This window comes from Drepanopeziza brunnea (genome assembly GCF_022702325.1).
Source record: "Drepanopeziza brunnea f. sp. 'multigermtubi' strain 214-2 chromosome Unknown ctg12, whole genome shotgun sequence".
In the NCBI taxonomy this organism is placed as follows: Eukaryota; Fungi; Ascomycota; class Leotiomycetes; order Helotiales; family Drepanopezizaceae; genus Drepanopeziza; species Drepanopeziza brunnea.
In genome coordinates this window covers 298,139-316,159 of record NW_027094075.1, presented here as the reverse complement: position 1 = coordinate 316,159, position 18,021 = coordinate 298,139, and the positions used below count along the sequence as shown (strand labels likewise).

Genomic DNA, 18,021 nt, shown 5'->3' with positions numbered 1-18,021 from the left:
ACTACCACTTTCACCGTCCTGAACACCCTGAGTACTTTGCAAGAACCTCGCAGTATTTCCCCGGGCTTCGTCTAGCAAATGATCTTCTCATCACTAATTGAGAGGATCATCCCTTTCGACCCGCCGGAGACGCTCTTCTCTTCGATAGCCCTGCCGCACCAGAGATCCGCCACCATCAGGGCCGAGTAATTTGGACAGCTTTGTTCTCGCCGCAAAGTCAGATTATTCCCCCACCACATCGAACTCCAGAGCAACAGATAGGTTACTCTGCTCTCATCGATCCACACTCGAATTTTCTCGACCTAGTCCCCTCGGCGTGACTGCCCCGATGCCTTCGAATCCGTCTTCGAACTCTTCCAGCAAGAACCGGTGTCGGTGCAAGATTCGCAACCATAATACCTTTCTGCAGACCATCATAAGTCACAAGAGTCATTCCCTGAATAGAACTGGTCAAGCTTTGTCTTTATATCTATGGATTCCAGCTTGGCGGTATATACATTACAGCAAGTGATATATTTCCCATCGCATGTTCTGTAACGCTTCCTCTCAAGATATGCCGTAAATTTTTTCATTGTATCAAGCCGAAAGAGACACCTAATATCTCATGATACCCAATCTCCTGAGATTCAAGATCCCAAAACCTAGACAGAGTCAAGATGCCACACCAAGAAGCTCCAAAATGCATCCGAGAATGATGCCACAGGCATCCAACCACCACCACCACCACCACCAGGAAAGGCTCGTTGTAGCCCTCAACATCTCAAGAGCCCTCTATCCCCATCACCAAGAGATTATCATCCAGACCCTGACCAAACGCTTAGCAAACAGAGCCCGTAAATAGAGTAAAGGAGACTTACCCTCAGCTGAACTCAAGACTAAGCTTTATCCCCAGCACAGAAGCCGCGGCAAGAGACAGCCAGACGAGCTCCGGGGCTACATTGAGCATGCCTGCCACAGCAGGGACATCGTAGATGGCTAAGCCGAGCAAGGCAATCAGGCAGGTACGCTGGACCAGGGGGGTGCGCGCTGGGGCAAAGACCGTCTTCGTGATGTAGGCGATGCAGCACACCAGCAATAATTGAGTGGCCAGAACATCCAGATTGAGAACTTCGTTCGAGATCCTCAGGCTGATTTGCATGGCTTGACGTACGTGTATGTAGAGGAAGGATACATCGGGAGAGAGATGTGGAGCAGAAGCGCAGATTTCTTATAGGTATAGAGGCGATTCGATCTGTTGGTAAAGAGTCTTGGAATTGTGTTGAGAATGCCAGGGAAGAGGGCTGAGCATATCTATCTGCCTGAAGAAAGAAGCTTCTGGTGATGCCTCCTGTCTTGTCCTGCAGCAGCCTCCCAAACAAACAAACAAACAAACAAACAGGCTCTCAGAAGCAAATGCCATCCTGATCCATACTATTCTCCATCACAGGAGCCCCGCGTCGGGATGCTCGTCTTCCATGTAAGGTAAGGAATCCACGAAAGCAGCACGACGCCTCTCCTTCAGCTCCGGTCCGCCCTGCCAGATATCCTTCTCCAACATCTCCACCTCCCCAACCAAGATCTCCCGCCGAGCATTCCATTCCTCCGCCCGCTTCCTCAACCGCTCCTCAAACTCGATCTCTTCCGCACCCATAGATCTCCAAGAATAGGACGCGTGAAGATCCTCCTCCTCCGCAGCGGTCATCTCGAACATGTAGTTGTAGGTATCGATATGGTTAGTCCTGGACGCCAGAGCAGCAGCTCTTCGGACAAACTCTTCTTGGCGGATGAGCCAGTAGTGGAGATGGCGCGTGACGAGAAGCACGACGAGGGCGAAGGCGAGCCAGAGCAGGATGGGCGAGGCTTTGATGAAGGCGTCGTAGGCCATCTTGATGAAGGACTTTGTCGTGGCCGCGAGGAGGATGATGAAGATGATGCCGAGGATGAAGATGGCGATGCGGACGTAGTGCAAGCCAGGATCACGTGCGATTATTGGAGGGAGCATGTCTCTGAGCTTCTGGACCAGGGCGGTGAGTTTGTTTGGGGCGGGGATGTCGAAGACGTTGTCGGTTTTGTCGATTTCGCCGATTTGGTCCATATCGTCCATTTCGTCCATTTTTTCCATCTTACTAGTTGGAGGCTGGTGAAAGATGAGCTGGTTGATGCCGAGAGGTGTTGGTGAGCAGTTCAGTCCGTCTTTCTATTGAAGTCCTGGCCAGAAAGTTGGAGATCGCGGCTGCGGCTGAACTTTGGTGTTGATATTGAGCTTTAGCGCGTAAACAAAATCCCGGCACGCGATCGAGTCAATTTGCCAGGCTACAAGTGTCAGAAGTGTGATTATTCAAAACAAACGAATAGCGGTAATTCTAAACGATTTTCGGTAGGAGGGCACCTTCCCGTAGCCCACCATTTGCCCCCTTTAATAGTTTATTGTCCACGTCAACAAACGAATCGAAGAGGTCAGCGATACACGATCATCTGTAAAGCTATCCCCGCCCCAGGGCACATTCTACAATAGGTAGCGGTGCATCTTTTGGTGGTGGAGGAATAAGAAAGAGGTACATCGACACAAGAAAAATGGTTAAACGCATATCGGGACTTTTGAGGTATTTGTTATTCCAGGTAACTGATCGGCTCTTGAATTTCTACCAAGTCTTAGATTTTGCGTTCCAGAAGCTCTGTTGTTTAAGATAAATAGAGAGCTGTGATATTTACAATAGCGGTGGGAGGCTCCTGCCCCCGCAGCCCAATACCAACTCGCTCGTCTTGCCCATCTCGCCGCCATAAAAATACATGGAAAAACCTCCCACTTCCAGCATCTTTACGGCGTGAAACAAAATCATCAACCATGGCACTCCCTCTCGAGATCGACCTTACAGCCAGCGGCCTCCTCTCCAACAATCTCGCTGCCATCGTCAGCTACCCATTCATCTTCCTCGAAGGGCTCTTGCTAGACGGCATCCCCCTATTCGCCATCCAAATCATCGAATTCACTTTCCGTAGTCTCAGGCTATCGGCCTTCTCCACTTTTTGGGCCTTCTTCATCTTTTTTTTCGAAATATGTTGGTTCCTCGTCAAGACGTTTGGGTGGCTCCTTGCCGCTCTCCGGCTGGCCTGCGTCTCTGCGTCGGTTTACGCGTGCTCTTGGCTCGCTCAACGGGGCATGCTGCTGGTGCTTGGAAACCTGATCTACATGGTGCCACTCGCGCTGGTGGGGATGTTCGTCTTGCCGGATCTGAAGAGGCGTGCTATTCGGGTGTTCTTTTGGGCCTACGGAGACGTGATGAGAAAGGTCATAAGGATGATGGACGGGCTGGAGGAAAAAAATGAGGGAGAGGAGAGCTAGGAAGAGAAGAGCTAGGAAGAGGTTTCAGAATTATGTCGATGTTGAGGTTCAGACGGAGCCGGAGGAGACGGGGAAGACGGCGGCGGAAGAGAAGGGAGGATGGGAGAGCGATCAGACTTCTACGTCTACTATGGATGCCTCTGGGCGATGAAGGGGAGCTGAGATGTTTATTTTAATACCGCGAGGCTGTAGGATATTCTTTCGAGCGCCCAGAAACTGTATCAATGCGAACCAGACCTTGCCATAGTTGGGTGTCAGCGGGCAAAAGCCAATTGTATTTTAGAGTTACTGGACTTGTGTTCACGCCAGGCATCTTGAGAAGGTTATTTCAACAGCGGTGATTATTTCCATAGCGGTGAGAGCCTGACATGAATACAAGTAAACAATGAGCAGAGTAAACAAAGTGACCCGTAACTCAGCCTTGGAACCCGAAAGGAGGATGGCTTCCCTCCTAGTGCCCGGGAAAAGTTACACTTGCTATGTATAAGTAAATATTCATTCTCGGCTCCGATCAACCGGCGGATCCCCTAGATCAGTGGCTTGCTTCCACGAACCTTCAATGTCCCCGTCCCCTGTCCGCCGGTGGTGTCAAGAAAAACCTATTCGATATGGTTTGTAAACCGGAATCTTATAAAAACTCGTTTTGTATGCTTCCAGTTGATTTTTGCACCTTTTTTACATAATTTTGCACTTTTCTCTAATGCTCGTATGTTGAATTTGGATACGTAGTGCGGTCAGTACTCAAGCCTTCACGGTAAAATCAGACTCGAATGTGCCTTCAAGAATTCCTTATTTGATATCATTTCCAACTCATTTCCAACTCCCGAGAATTAACTCTACATATAGAGCCTCATTCTCAGCGCCCAAGTCGATTTGGTGTCAGAGAAGTGGCAGTATCCGGAGCCTTCTTACGTACTGTAACTTCAAGGAAAACCTCACCCATTGCATAATACAGCAGCCCGTATGCACAGAGTACCACAGTATCTCCTGATCGCATGATCCATAAAGCAAGCCTCCGTTTCCAGGCCCGTCGATCCTGCGGTAGCCACGGCACCCTTGGTGATGAGGAGTGCGAGCGTGCCGAGGGCTCAGACTATTAGGATGCTGGCGTTATAGAAGTAGAATATGGACAGAATGATGGCTGCTGATAATACATACATTGAAATTTGAATGCTATCGTTTGCGGATAAATTTGTTGCAGAATTGGCCTCAGACCCAGCTACTAGGTGGCTGCGTACTGGCTAGGCAGGAGGAAGATTTGGGGAAAATCATAAAATAGCAAGCATTCACCAAAAGCTACAATCAAGTCCTATGAATCCTTCCGACCTCTTGTCAACTGAAGTTCAGGTTTACACTATAAAGATAAAGGGCCCAAGGAACACGCCAAGGAACGCTAACGTCTTTAGCGGCCACACACGCCCCACTATTTATCGACGTCCTTTCCTCATTTGTTCTCTCTCGTTCCCTCGACATCTCCATCTCCATCTCCATCTCCACCGAAATTCCATCTCCATTCACATCTCTTCGGTCTCATATTACAATCGAAGTCACGATACGTGACAATACGTCGATACACTCCATTTTCCATTCTCAAGCCCTTGACTCGAGAAAATGGATTCTTCCGCTCGGGAGCCAACCACCGCCAGAAGAAATCCGTCGCGCAAGGTCATTACAAGCAACGCCGTGTTCTCCGTTCCCATTCCGTCCGTCTATCCGCCCGTCGACAAGAAATACAAAGTCTACGATATCAATTCCAAGGATGCCTTCGTCTTGTTTCCGAAGCTTCCACCAGAACTACGTCGAATGATATGGCGATGCACCTATTGTGACCCCAAGATCGTGACAATATTTAATTCTGGTAGCGATGAGCACCCTAAGGTCGAGGCCTCCTACGACGTGCCAGTCGCGCTTCGAATTAATTTCGAGTCTCGGGAATACGCGATTCAGTGTCACCAGTTGGCCTTCGCAAACAATCTCGGCGGAAACCCTGTGTACTTCAAGTGTCCATCCGACGCTTTGGTTATCGACGGTACCAGCGCTATGAGAGAATTCATCAAGATGAAGTTTCAATCCATCAACGGTATCCCAAGATGGGCTATCGAGCAACCTTTGCAAGAGAAAATCCTGGTACTGGGACTTTACAATATACGCAAATCCTTTATACCTTGCTTCTTATTGGGACAACCACTTCACATAGTCGTCCTGCGTAAGTCAGGTCCCGCCCCTCGGCGCCATGTCGAATGGGTTGAAGCGCAGAAGAGAAAACTCGTGGAGGGAGAAAGACGGCGATCTCTGTTCCTTGGCAGATTGCCTCGTCCCCTGGTTTTGCATATCGAGCCCTTGAACTGGAAGCAGCTGCAGCAGAAGATCGTAAGTCACAATCCTGTGTTGGGTAACTCATCCGTTGATATGAATAGGACGATCTTGCTTTCCCTCCACCTCCCACTGCTGTCGATAGTCAGACTCTTCCACGTGTGAAGTACCATCGCAAATTCGCCGTTCGCAAGCCTAAAGCCGCAAAGGGAATTATCTTTCCAACTCGTCGTTCATTACGAGCTAGAAAGGAGCTTTGAGATAGAGATGCCGAAATTGGCCATGAGATTTTCGTTGTGGGCGCACTTGGTGTGGAGGAGAGAGGGCGTGTATCATGGGAATGACTAAAATTGGTCAGTCATGGTATCGACAAAAGGTACGCACTTCTCTGGTCTAAATACAATGGTTTACTAAGTCGCTTCTCCCCCAGAGGCTCATGGCCCAATACGATAGGAGAAATGTGTGGGTTGTGGGTATTTTCCGAGAAATTTCTCCTGGGCTGTAGGTTGTGGGTATGGAAGAATCCAGTTTTCGCTGTCGCAGGCGGGATGTAACTTGATTGCGGTCGTGGCTCGCACAGCTTTACCGTTACAGACAGATACAATTCAGGGAACTTCTCCAAGCCAGTCTTTCAAGCCGGATAGTAGGTCGAATTCATTGAGCGTGCCGGAAGATGAGTGAGGCAGCGCTAGCGCTAGTGAAATCTAACAACAGGAAAGAGCCCGCGCTTAAATTCGGCACTACGAAGTTTACCGCCGACTCCCTAGCTCCGTTTACCTCGACCGACGATTGCTCTCAAGCTTGAAGCACTCCACCCTCGCACACCTTTCGCTGTACCTCAAACTTCGGTCAAACTTCTGGCAATTGAGGCATCGTGGCCGCCTTGCAACGAACTGCCTCCAAAGTTCGCTATCGCAGTACATAGCCATGGCAAGACCCAAGAAGAAGACAGCCCCCAAGCCCAAGGCACCGGCCGTGGCAAAAACCAAGAAGAAGACAGCCCCCAAGCCCAAGGCACCGAAGAAAGTGGTCCGAGGAGCCCGCAAGACCAAGTCACCAAGAGAAGATGTCTGGGCCAACAGAAGCTTCACCCTGTTCCCAAAGCTCCCAATTGAGTAAGTCGCGACCGGGATGACTAAAAAACTCTTGACGCGCACCACTGAGGTAAAGCTTTGCTAACTACCCTCTGTGATTCAGACTCCGCGCGATGATCTTCGACTTGGCTGCGATGGAAGATTCTGCTCCCAAAGTGGTCCGCATTTTCCACTCAGGCAAGGAGAATTCGGATGAAAGTGTCGTATCTGCCGGAAAAAGTCGTGCAAAGGCTTTCTACAAGATCCCCGCCGTTCTCCATGTCAACAACGAGTCCCGCACACGCATGTTGAAGAAGAACGAGCTGGCTTTCTCCGCGAACTTGGGAGGTGCGCCCGTCTACTTCAACTACTCGTGCGACATCCTGGTGTTCGAGACCTGGGTTGCTCTGAGATGCTTCTTCACCCCCGAGGATGAGAATGGTGCCCGCGCCAGTCTCCCTGCCACCAAGATGCCGCTCGACAAGAAGATCAAGGTCGTAGGTCTCATGAACCGCGCCTGGCGTTCCATCGTGATGGCTCCATCTATCTTCGTGCAAGCCTTGGGTAACCCCGACAAGCTTCTCTTGCTGCGTAAGGCATATGATGTCCATTCACATGATAATATGACCGTACAATATCTTCAGACTGGCCGCCTGGGCAACTACGTCTTCTCCGCCGACACCGAGGAACCATACCAAGCTCCGGAGATCACTCTCAGCAGCATGGCAGAGATGTGCACCACCTTCGTGAGCTCCTCCTCATTCTTCCTTCGCGTGACATGACAGCTGACAGCAATAGAATGTCCCCACCGTTCCCACCTGGGAGAGAGGCAAGAAGGATGGAGTTGACCGCCCAATGGTCACGCTCTCCTGATCCACTTCCACGGAACTCGAAAGTCTTCTTCGCTCATACCAGTGTTTATGGGATTCAAATAAGACTCGGTGTACACAAGAGAGAAAGCTGTGTTTTATCGTCGGATGGGCCCAGAGGTCAAAACTTTGCTTTGCCATCGCCATCGAAGGATTTCCACATGGTCTGTATCAAGTGTATCAAGGTCTGGGATTACAATTACAAATGGTGAATGGGGTGAGACTTGAGAGGTCAAAAGGAGTGCTTGCGTCTGGACTGGAATATCATCACTTGGTGACTCTGTTACATACAAGTTGAATGAAAGCTTTCCTCCACAGTTCTCGCTCAGGTTTCCGAAATCGAACCGTGATACTTGCGTTGTGATTCCTTGCTCGGTGACATTTTCTTGGAGACTGTTAAATGACGAGCCCTGCTATTGCGTGGTCGTTGTGAGTCCTACCGGTACATTAGTGTGTATCCACTTGATAGCATGGTACTTTGGGTGGGGAGGTAAGAATGCTTGAATTCTTCTGAGATGAGGGCTTAGGCATATTTCAAAGAGGACACAAATTTCACAAAGACCAGTCACCCAATTGGACCTTGAGTTTGGGAAGATTATTCATGCATAAGTTATAATCGCAACTACATCTATCTAACTCCATTAATGATCCGGCTCGTCCTCGCCCTGCGCAACGGTATGCTCCACAGCCCACTTCCGTATATTCTCGTAGTTCCTGCACACGCGCGGCGTCGAGTAGTCGGGCCAGGGGTCCCCATCGTTGAAGGGGAAGCGGAAGGCGAAGATGTTGACATCGCCCTGGCACATGACGAATTGGCGCAGCGCGTCGATGCAGTGGTCCGTGTGGCGCGACAGGTCGTGTTTGGGAGCGGCGGTGTCGCCGCCGAGCGGGGAGTAGTGGGCCTTGTAGTTTGCCTGCCGGAGGAGGTCGAGGCAGTGCAGCTGGTGGAACATCTCGACGGCGACGCGGAAGCCGCGCTTCCCCGTGGCCGGGTCGGTGATCTCGAGGGCGCCGTGCGGGTCCAGGTTCATCTTGATCATCTCTTCGCGGGTGACCATCGTGTCGCCGACTTGGAGGGGTGTGCGTGGTTAGCATGATCGAGAACTGGAGGAAGAAGAGGACTTTTTCCTGGGAGAGGGAGAGGAAATACTGCTGTTGGTGATGTAGTCCCATTTTGCGTCGACTTCCGGTCCTTTTCCTATGAATGGACCTTCGGGAACTGGAGGTAAGTCGAATTGCTTGATCTCATACTTGATCGCGCTTTGAGCCGGCACTGGACACTGGTCTTAGCATTTTTGCAACAAAGAGAGGCGGAGTGAGGCTCAACGAACAATATGTGGTGGGTATTGTACTCGACGGCCACGATTTCCGTAGGTAGAGTGAGAGAGCTAGAGAGCCCAGAGATATCGATAGTAGAACGGCGTGAGCGACCCAGACCCAACCAGACTTCAAGCTGCCCGACCTGAATCTAGAATAGACCTTTTCTGAGTTCCAAATCCTTCTCTCTTCCCCGTTTAACGGTTCCACCTCCTCCTCCAGCGAGTCATCACGATAATGTTTCGACATGATAATTAAAATGAACGAGATTGTAGAATTGAGCGAATGCACACCAGGCGCGATAAGAAAAATACGCAAAGAATCAGAAGATCGGGATGGAGAAGGCAAAGCCGTGGGAAGAACTGGTTGGGATGAAAAAGGTGAGGCTTGGAGCTATGTCCGTTTCAGGGGGTCGGGGCGGATGTTGCGAAACAGTGCGCGACTCAAGATAGTCGTTAGAGCCCTCGCAGAGGATTGTTACTGGATGAGATCACCGAAATGCAACTGGCGCCATACATTGGACGTCTCGATTCTCAGAGAGTTATTTACGGTGGAAAGCGGCGTTGCTGTCGCCGGGCTTGCCTACCTGCCGAATGAGGTAGGCACGTGATGAGAGCCCTCGAGGCGATCCCGACCACAACAACATCACGAGGAAACAACAATGGAAGCGGAAAAAAAGGTCTGATAAGAACAAGTGGAAAGGGACTTGGTTCGAGATACCTTGCAGCTGAGAAAGAATAATTGATTCAGAAGCAAGGGGGGCAAGGGTGGGGTGCAACAATGGTACTGTGATCCAGTCCTGCCTGGCCTGGAGTTTCCGATGAATTTTTTGCTGTCGTTTCCAGTTAAATGTCACTCTGCGGCTATAAGCGCCGGTAGATATTATCTTGAACTCGTGAGGAAGAGACGTCATTACAGGTAAACGCTAGCCGCTCGTCTAAACCAGCATGCAGTCTAGCTAAGCCTTCCATAGCCAAGACGCCAATCTCGGCAGACTTTGGGGCTAAACCACAAAAGTCCACGTCATGTACGTCAATCCTCCTCCATCTTTCTTCCATCCATCCATCCATCCATCCATCCCTTCTCCTCAAATACCTTCAGTCGATAGCAACAAAGGCATCGGCCTCGACTTCCCAGGCCATCTCCGGGCACCACCACCCCATCCACAAACAGGAACCATGGGGAGATCACGATCAAAAAGTGCCAACAAGGACGTCTCGGCGCGCGAGGAGCCGGAGTTCACCGTCTTCAAGAATTTGCCTTTGGAGCTGCGAATTCTGATCGTACGTGGCAGCCTGAACTTCATCATGCCTCTCCTGTTCCCAATCTTCCACTCCATCATGAGACGCCATGTTAATATTGAGTGATCCAGTGGAAGGAGAGTATCCCCGAGCCCAATATCGTTCGCATTAATTATAAATACCACTTGAGGATTCCTGATGCCAAACCCGACGATTTCACGGTGTGCTACGAAATTCCAGCAATCCTCCACACAAATCAAGAAGCTCGTCGAGCTGCAGAGTCCGTTTACGACAAAGCATTCCCGAAAAATCTTGGCAGATACGTTTATTTTGACTGGTCGCGCGACGTCCTCGTTTTCAGAACCGAAATCGCGGCTTCTCGGTTCTTCGGTTTTGAGATGGTGCAACCAATACATATGAATTGGACTACACCACCCGCATTTAAGCTTTCTGCCCCAGTAGAGAAAAAGCTTACGTTGCTTGGCTTCGAGAGAGACTGTTACCGTTACCATTCTAATGCATTGGTTCCATACATGATGCCACGAGAATTGGAACATATGGGAAGCCCTTCACACATCGTATTTCTTCGAGAATATGGCTGTCCGTTGCAAAAAGATTCCATCACCATCCGGCGCATGAAGCGAGATTGGGAGCACAATCGAGATCAACCCGACTCTCCGCACGCCGAGTCCACCTACGAATACCCAGATGTCTCAAGTCTCAACTGGGAACAGCTGCGGCAAAAATTGGTACAGTTCGCAAAAAGAGCGGCTCAGGTCGGATAGCTAATAGAGACAGAACGAACTTCACAAGCCCTCCACGTTGGTCGCATCAGAACAACCATCTCAGTCCGAGAAGACGATGCCAGAAATAAAGCCTCACTCCGCCGCTCTGGTCGTCTCCAAGTGAACGCCTCATCCGCATAGAATTGTTGGCGCTGGTCAGCTGGTCGGGAGATACCGATTTTTGGTATATTTATTGCCGAAATTCGTATGAGATACTGCCTGGCTACAGCATCCGGGGGCTCTTGGTTTTACTTCAGAAATGTGATTGCGTAAAGTGGAATTTTACTGAGACGTGACGGACGCTGATTAAGCAAAGGAGCAACTGCTACCGGTATATATACATCAGGAGCACGTGACCTCGCATAAAGGCTAGGGAGCTTGGCAGGAACGTGCAGGAGCACAAGGGAGCACGTGAGGCCACAGTGCACAACACATCTATTATGGGTAGCCTGGATAAAGCCGCACATTAAGGGACAGAATTTCGGCTCTCTTAAATCCATCGTCTCTGACTTTCCAGTACTTACTTAGTCACAATCAATTAATTATCTGAAATCTCTTAAAATCTTTTGAAAGTGGACAGGAAGTCCGAGAAGATATTTACAAGTTTTCATCAAGGTAGATCAATTGCAATCCGAGTCCGCGGTTTTGAATCCTGCACGTAAAGAATTACGGTTCGCCCATATAGCTGTAACTTTGGTCCTTGGAGTCATTTATTAGGCTTTCAAGTATACACGACCACTGGACCTACCAAATGAGGCTGATGTGCTCTCCTACACTAGTGCCTCCACACGTGACCGTCTAAAGTAAACAATTGCTCCGCTTGAAGCTTCGCGGATATTCACCTGGCGGCGAACAATAGCAAGCTCGGTCCACACAGGCCGCAGTTGAGTCACGTTATCATTCGCTCGAGTACAAATTGTTCGTCCCATCGCCATCTTCTCCATTTACATGTACTTTTGACAACTTCAACAGCATCAATTTTTACGAGGTGACAATCACTCCAACCACCCATCCGTAGAGCTCCGCCCCGAAAGTCCTCGGAAAAAAGGTATGATAGTCCTTCTTCTCTCTCCATTCTTTGTAAGTAGCTACTGATCTCAGGCAGCTCACTATGAATCCCAAATCCACAACCCGCCCTCAAGCAAAGGCCAAGCCAGCTCAAGCCAATGCAACCAACCTGAGACAGCCTGCCCCCGAGACAAATTGGGTAGCCCCCGAGAGAGAGTGGACAGACAAGAACGCTATCAAGAATGCCAAGAAGCGTGACCGAAGAAAGGACCGCAACAAAGACCGTACTGGAGGCGCCACGTTGGGGGATATCAGTGGACTCTGCCGCGGTGGCGCTGCTGAAGAGTCTGGCGGACCCGGATGCAAGAATATTGGTGAGTACTACAAGGGTGGAAAGATAAATGAGAAAGGCGTCAACAACCGTGGAGGGGGAGGAGGGAAGATAGGCGATGGAGGTGACCACGCAGACGACGAGTCAGCAGAGGACGAGTCAGCAGAGGACGAGTCAGCAGAGGACGAAGAAAAGCTCTACTGGGTCGTTCCTCCCGTCCAGCTCAAGAAATTTCCGAAGCTTCCTTTCGAGCTCCGACGTATGATTTGGGATCTCGTCCTCCCCGACCCCCAAGTCATCAAGATCAGCGCCAACGGCTACTTTCGCCGGGAAGCCAGTGGCCGCACCACCACGCAAGACTGGGTCTACCGTCCTAGCGCCCAGTACCGAGTCCCCTACATGCTGAGCGTCTGCAGAGAGTCCCGCGAAGAAGTGATGGTCCATTCCGTTCCTTGCTTTGCCAGCATCTTCGGCGGCACCCCCATCTACTTCAACGCAAAGCAAGACCTGATGTACTTCCCCGACACCGAAGCGCTCATGCACTTCTACGCCGGCGTCGTTCCCAACCTTGTCAATCTCAGCCTTATCACCGGCGGATACAGCTGGAGCATGACCGACTTCCATACCGTCGTCCGCCAGATTGCGATCGGTAGCGTCACGAACATGGAGAAGGCGATCGGCGGGGTCCTGAACCAGATGCGTGGCCTCGAGAGCGTCCTAATCGGGGACAAGGGCATCCGCGGGACCGGTGACACTCTCATCCTGCAGCTCACCCAGGGCGTTCGGGCGCTGACCATGGGCTGGAAAGACCACACCGTCCGACGTCCTGCTGATCGAAGTGTCGCGTTCAAGTTCGTCCCGCGCGGTGCGTTTGTCCGTGCCATCAACGAGTGGGAGGTAAGTCATCTCAACCCTGAAAACCCTCTTCTGATCTCTTAATATGTGTCAAGCTAACTCCTAGATAGGGTAACATCTTTCCCGAGGAGGACTTAGCCGAGGAGACGGAGGTGGGAAATGGTGCTCAGCCGAACGTCCCGCTGCCTCCACCTGTTTCGATGGCTTTCAACCACCAGGCTAGCGCACTTCCAATCGTCGCTCGCCAAGTTAATTCCATCACTGTCGTCGTTCGGGCAGACCAGCGGTAAGGGGCTTCCGCCTTTCTTCCGTCTAGCCAAGAGCCATCAAGTCAAACCAAGACTTCTCGGTCGAGCTTGCGGATCTTGACGGACTCTTCTAGGCAGATGTGTTTTCCTGCAAGCTAGATTATCGAATACGAACTGGGTCAGAGGATGGGCTTGAAAGTGGGGCCCGGGCTACTAGATCTTTCCTTTCTTCGCGGAATCTCTTTATTCTCGGATTGTGTACTCTGGGCGAAAATGGAATAAGCTTTTCGGGGTTTTGTGTAACCTTTCTTGTATCCCTTCCGGAATTAGGTCGTCGTAAAAAAAAAAAAAATCAATTTTGCAACTATTCTCCAACCTGATCCATCTTGAGGACGTGGAAAATTACCAGTGCAAAGTATTTTAAAGGCTTAGATATAATATGAGCTCTGCCAACAAAAAAAAGCTGATAACTTGAGCTTGCAACTTGGGAGTTAGAGCTATTTGCTGCAACTGCTATTTGCATGGTGCATCTTCAAGTTGCAAGGTCAGATGCACATCTCACGAAATTTGCATTTACGAGCCAAACGGATTAGGTCAAGCTGTGCATCTTGGTGCAAATTCAAGATACAAGAATATTTTCGTGGTGCATCTTGGCTTGCATCGGAGAGCCAAAACAGGCTCTAAGGCGTCCGATGATTTACATTATCCTAATCTTTGCTTATTACAGAAAAAGGTACAGAATATGGAAGTCGCTTTGGTGGAACTATCCACCTGGTAAAGAGTCACAGGCAGGGCTTATCAGAGGAGCAGCGTTTAATCCAGATGGTAAAGAGAGTTGGTGATGTTTAGACAAGAAAGTTAAGAAGCTTTGTTTCCAGTCTCATTAAGGACTTTCGGCGTTTAAGTGCAGCAATCACCAAGGGGAAAGCAGCATTGAATCCAAGTCCGATGCATCAATAAGCCTGGGGCATTCAATTCCAAGGGGGATTTCAACTGTTTCTATATATAAATGGTCTCCCTACTCTCGAACTATCTTCTTATCTATACTGGGCCTTTACAGTGTCTATTCCATTTTTTCTCGACTTGTGAATACCCCTGCATCAAAGTATGTTGCCACACTCGCTACAGTGTATACCATGGACCTTGCGCATGCCCCTCATCTTCTTTCCCTACCTAGGTGACTAACATTTATGATGTAGACCATCAAATTTCAGCAAGCATCCAAAGAACCACATAATGTCGTCTCGAACCCCAACTCAAGCCGATCTTCAACACTTCATAGGGCAAGTCAGCCCACCATCCTTTGCACCTTTCCCTCGCCTACCTGCCGAGCTTCGCCTGGCAATATGGCAGCGCGTTCAGCACGATCCTCGAATCATCAGAATCAATATCGAGCGTATCATAGACGGACTCACAACCTACGACCGCTTTGGACGAGCCAGTCGTCCCTACACCTACAAGCTCAAGTCGTGTTCGACTGCTCCCGCTATGTTTCACGTCAACACCGAGGCTCGAAATGCCGCAATAAACATGCATGGCTATTCCAAGGCTCTGGAGAGTCGACTTGGCGGCAAGTATGTGTGGATCAACTGGACCCGCGATGCTATTTACATTTCGACGCCCGAGATTCTGCAAGCCTTCTGCTCTTCGCTGGGTGGAGCCCTCACCCCGAACGTGCGTGAAGACCTGCACGTAGTACGTCAGAGCTTACGGCACTTGATTCTTGGTCGCTGCGCTGCCAGAGAAACTGAAAGGGACCTTATCTCGCAGAAATTGAAGAAACGCCAGGCCGTCTTAGGTGACTGCATCTTACTTGTTGATACTTCAATTGGGATTAGAGAAAATATGCTTGTTGAAGTTGGCGTACCAAGTTGCTGGCTAGGGAGATCTGAGAGGTGCTGTAATCATTATTTGTAGCTATAGAAACAAGAAATATCAATTCAGCGCGCATTATCACAGTCAGAAGAGTGCTCCTATATTTATAGTCACTTACAATCATGGGTCATTCTCTACGTAAACTCCTTGTCCTACTTACCACCTTCGGCACCAAAGTCCAATTATTCATGATATTACATTAAATACCATTATATACAGGCTGATAGGTATGAGAAATAGACATGTACTGGGTTCCTGCCAGAGTGGGCAGAGAAACTCGGGCCTTATGTGCCCCGAAAGCGCTAACAAAATCGCGCTAGCTCTCAGCATCTTCATAGTCACCGACGCGTCTCTCTATCCTAACATCGAGCTTTTTCCACCCCCTCGCTCATCATCTTAGAGCCTATCCCGCGATAAACCCAGCAGAAGTCTGATCTCGATACTCCTTAACCGAAAACAGCTCGATAGTCAATAAACTTTGTCCGAATCGCCGACCTTTCAATGCACTTCCTCACAACAAAGCCACAATGAAGAGCCCCAGAATCCAACCTGCCTACCCATGGGCTTTAAAGTTGAAGGCTGCAAAGGTGACCAAGAATTCGGCGCCCCTCCTCGATAAGTTCACCTTGTTCCCAAAGCTGTATCCTGAGCTCCAGATGATGGTTGTAAGTAAATAACATCACTTCCTTGGCGTCTTCCCCTTCCAATGCCATTCACCTTAACCCATTCCGCATTCAGCACCCGTGTGGAACTTATGCTTGCTAACTTCCCGCGCAGTGGAAGTTTGGACTTGGACTGAGCCGTTACGTCAACATTACTGAGAAATATGGTGATGTGGAGCAACATGGTCTCCAGGCTGACGCACAACCCCCCGTGCTCTTGCAGGTTTGCTCCGATTCGCGTCGATTGGCTTTGCGGCACTACGAGCTTTGCTTTGAGACTCAAATTCCCGCTAGCTTTATCCTCTTCAACTGGGAGGTTGATGTTCTCGTGTTCGCAAGCCCAGCAACCCTCGGGGAGTTCTTCAAGACCGATGTGACAATCTCTACCAGCCGCGAAGATGCGTTGTTGAGCACCCACGGAGAGGTCTTCGACAATCTGCGCCATCTGATCATTGGAGAGAAGTGGTGTGCTGTTGAATTCATCCCCCTGTACCCTCTCTTCGAGTCGCTGGAGTCCGTTTCCTTTGATCCAGAGATTTTTCGCTCGATGTCGTCCGGGTATTGCGACTTTGAGGGAATGTACAACCACTTCAAATGCCGGGAGTGCTTTGAAGAGGACACTAATGAGATGCTCTCCAAGTCTGAGATTATTACTTTGGAGAAGGGCGAATTGGATCGATTGATTGAAAGCTCGGTATGTTCGAATCCCTCTGCTGATCCATGGGATTGTTTACTAACTTGTTCTAGAAGTACAACACTGCGGGCCTGCTGAAGACCATCCGTCCACCAATTTCGAGACACCGCATATCCTTTTGGGGCCTATGAGAAGAAGAAAATGATTGGAGGTTACAAATTGGAGGGGTTTGAAGGGCAAAGTGGACACCATCATCTGCGCAGTTTGAACATCCAGGAGACTTTTCGATAAGGGGATCAGGGTTCTTGTTGACTTATAAGGAAGCCATTGAGAGGACAGTTTCAGACAAATCTGCGGTTTCAATCAAGCAAAGTTCGCGATGCTTGACAGCTAGTAGAAATTAATGCAGCTGAGATCACAATGTGCCTGTCTACCTTCTTCTCTTGACCAATTGGAATTCTTCATTCAAGCAAACAATTGAAAATTATATTCATGGGCAGCGATGAAAAATAACCATAGGATGGACCACCTACCAGCTCATGACTCCCTTCATGTTAGTAACAACAGTAAATATATCCTAGATTCGCTGGACGTCGTAACGATATCAATAGATGCCGACTCCCCATCTCTGGGTACCATGTGTAGTCCTTGGTTAGCGTAGCGGCATATTCTCGGCCGGAAATTCCAGAGTCAGGTTTATAATTTACATTTCCCACATCTGTTTACATTAGATCTCCGGAGTAAGGCGTCCCCGGGTTTAAGAGCATACACCCCTTCCCGAAAAGAGGAGATCTAACATATAGTAAACAATGGTTCCGCCCTTGTACTAAGCAGTCAGCTTGCACTTCCGCTCAAAGTGTAAGTTGGCTGTGAGAGTTTTGCTGTTTTGTTTTGCCTCCTTTTCCCCTCATCACTTTTTGCGTTGTTTTTTGTTTGTTTATTGGTGGTCCACAATTTAAGCGAGCTGGTCCGCACCTGAACTTCGGCGCAGCACGATCGACAGATTTATTATTGATCCAATCACCTCGGGTGAAGTATCACCAGCCTTAATTCTCCTCAGCCTTCTCCGCCTTGGACCCCCCCTTTTTTTTCTTTTTTTTTGTGTGGCCTTTTGCTTTCCCGATCTCTTGGCGTGGAGCGCAGCTGTCTTCTCTTTCTTGGCAGCCTAAGTTTATTAGGTACGCCCCGCGAGAATCATTCAATGCCGAACAAATAACTCAGACCTTGATAGAGAATTATAGATCGAGACTGGCACTAAGGCTCAACTTCCAGACTTCTCCGACTTCTTCAATCCTTCCACCTCTCGTTGATTTTCCGCCAGTTTTTCCCTATCCAGGTCCCGAGATTGGGATCTTTCTTCGCGGAGCTTCTTCAACTCCTGATTCAAATCATTCAATTTCTATGAATTGAGCTGTAGTAAGTATACCTACCCTCTTTCTTTTGTCGTTTCATTATCATCCCTACCATCCTCCTTATCGGTCCTCTGTG

General features: G+C 49.5%; 10 protein-coding genes across 10 annotated transcripts; 7 read left to right on the top strand and 3 right to left on the bottom strand.

Moving 5' to 3' along the window:
* Window positions 1-859: 859 nt before the first annotated feature.
* L3040_006880 (uncharacterized protein) lies at window positions 860-1,138 on the bottom strand (the record flags this gene model as incomplete). The annotated part of the gene is made up of 1 exon (XM_066156067.1): window positions 860-1,138. The coding sequence occupies one exon, from the start codon at window positions 1,136-1,138 to the stop codon at window positions 860-862; it is 279 nt and encodes a 92-aa protein (XP_066010885.1).
* A 282-nt stretch (window positions 1,139-1,420) lies between these two features.
* On the bottom strand, window positions 1,421-2,101 carry L3040_006879 (uncharacterized protein; the record flags this gene model as incomplete). Its single annotated transcript, XM_007296784.1, has 1 exon — window positions 1,421-2,101. One exon carries the CDS (start codon window positions 2,099-2,101, stop codon window positions 1,421-1,423), a length of 681 nt encoding a protein of 226 aa, XP_007296846.1.
* A 723-nt stretch (window positions 2,102-2,824) lies between these two features.
* Window positions 2,825-3,322, top strand: L3040_006878 (uncharacterized protein; the record flags this gene model as incomplete). The annotated part of the gene is made up of 1 exon (XM_007296783.1): window positions 2,825-3,322. The coding sequence occupies one exon, from the start codon at window positions 2,825-2,827 to the stop codon at window positions 3,320-3,322; it is 498 nt and encodes a 165-aa protein (XP_007296845.1).
* Window positions 3,323-4,933: 1,611 nt separating this feature from the next.
* On the top strand, window positions 4,934-5,895 carry L3040_006877 (uncharacterized protein; the record flags this gene model as incomplete). The annotated part of the gene is made up of 2 exons (XM_007296782.1): window positions 4,934-5,692; window positions 5,740-5,895. The coding sequence occupies 2 exons, from the start codon at window positions 4,934-4,936 to the stop codon at window positions 5,893-5,895; spliced, it is 915 nt and encodes a 304-aa protein (XP_007296844.1).
* Window positions 5,896-6,562: 667 nt separating this feature from the next.
* L3040_006876 (uncharacterized protein) lies at window positions 6,563-7,581 on the top strand (the record flags this gene model as incomplete). Its single annotated transcript, XM_007296781.1, has 3 exons — window positions 6,563-6,750; window positions 6,833-7,454; window positions 7,507-7,581. 3 exons carry the CDS (start codon window positions 6,563-6,565, stop codon window positions 7,579-7,581), a joined length of 885 nt encoding a protein of 294 aa, XP_007296843.1.
* Window positions 7,582-8,218: 637 nt separating this feature from the next.
* On the bottom strand, window positions 8,219-9,143 carry L3040_006875 (uncharacterized protein; the record flags this gene model as incomplete). Its single annotated transcript, XM_007296780.1, has 3 exons — window positions 8,219-8,646; window positions 8,728-8,850; window positions 8,909-9,143. 3 exons carry the CDS (start codon window positions 9,141-9,143, stop codon window positions 8,219-8,221), a joined length of 786 nt encoding a protein of 261 aa, XP_007296842.1.
* Window positions 9,144-10,072: 929 nt separating this feature from the next.
* L3040_006874 (uncharacterized protein) lies at window positions 10,073-11,044 on the top strand (the record flags this gene model as incomplete). Its single annotated transcript, XM_007296779.1, has 3 exons — window positions 10,073-10,177; window positions 10,267-10,884; window positions 10,934-11,044. 3 exons carry the CDS (start codon window positions 10,073-10,075, stop codon window positions 11,042-11,044), a joined length of 834 nt encoding a protein of 277 aa, XP_007296841.1.
* Window positions 11,045-12,031: 987 nt separating this feature from the next.
* Window positions 12,032-13,404, top strand: L3040_006873 (uncharacterized protein; the record flags this gene model as incomplete). The annotated part of the gene is made up of 2 exons (XM_007296778.1): window positions 12,032-13,156; window positions 13,225-13,404. The coding sequence occupies 2 exons, from the start codon at window positions 12,032-12,034 to the stop codon at window positions 13,402-13,404; spliced, it is 1,305 nt and encodes a 434-aa protein (XP_007296840.1).
* Window positions 13,405-14,598: 1,194 nt separating this feature from the next.
* On the top strand, window positions 14,599-15,113 carry L3040_006872 (uncharacterized protein; the record flags this gene model as incomplete). Its single annotated transcript, XM_066156066.1, has 2 exons — window positions 14,599-15,057; window positions 15,105-15,113. 2 exons carry the CDS (start codon window positions 14,599-14,601, stop codon window positions 15,111-15,113), a joined length of 468 nt encoding a protein of 155 aa, XP_066010884.1.
* A 651-nt stretch (window positions 15,114-15,764) lies between these two features.
* On the top strand, window positions 15,765-16,724 carry L3040_006871 (uncharacterized protein; the record flags this gene model as incomplete). The annotated part of the gene is made up of 3 exons (XM_007296777.2): window positions 15,765-15,902; window positions 16,015-16,593; window positions 16,647-16,724. 3 exons carry the CDS (start codon window positions 15,765-15,767, stop codon window positions 16,722-16,724), a joined length of 795 nt encoding a protein of 264 aa, XP_007296839.2.
* Between the last annotated feature and the right edge of the window lie 1,297 nt (window positions 16,725-18,021).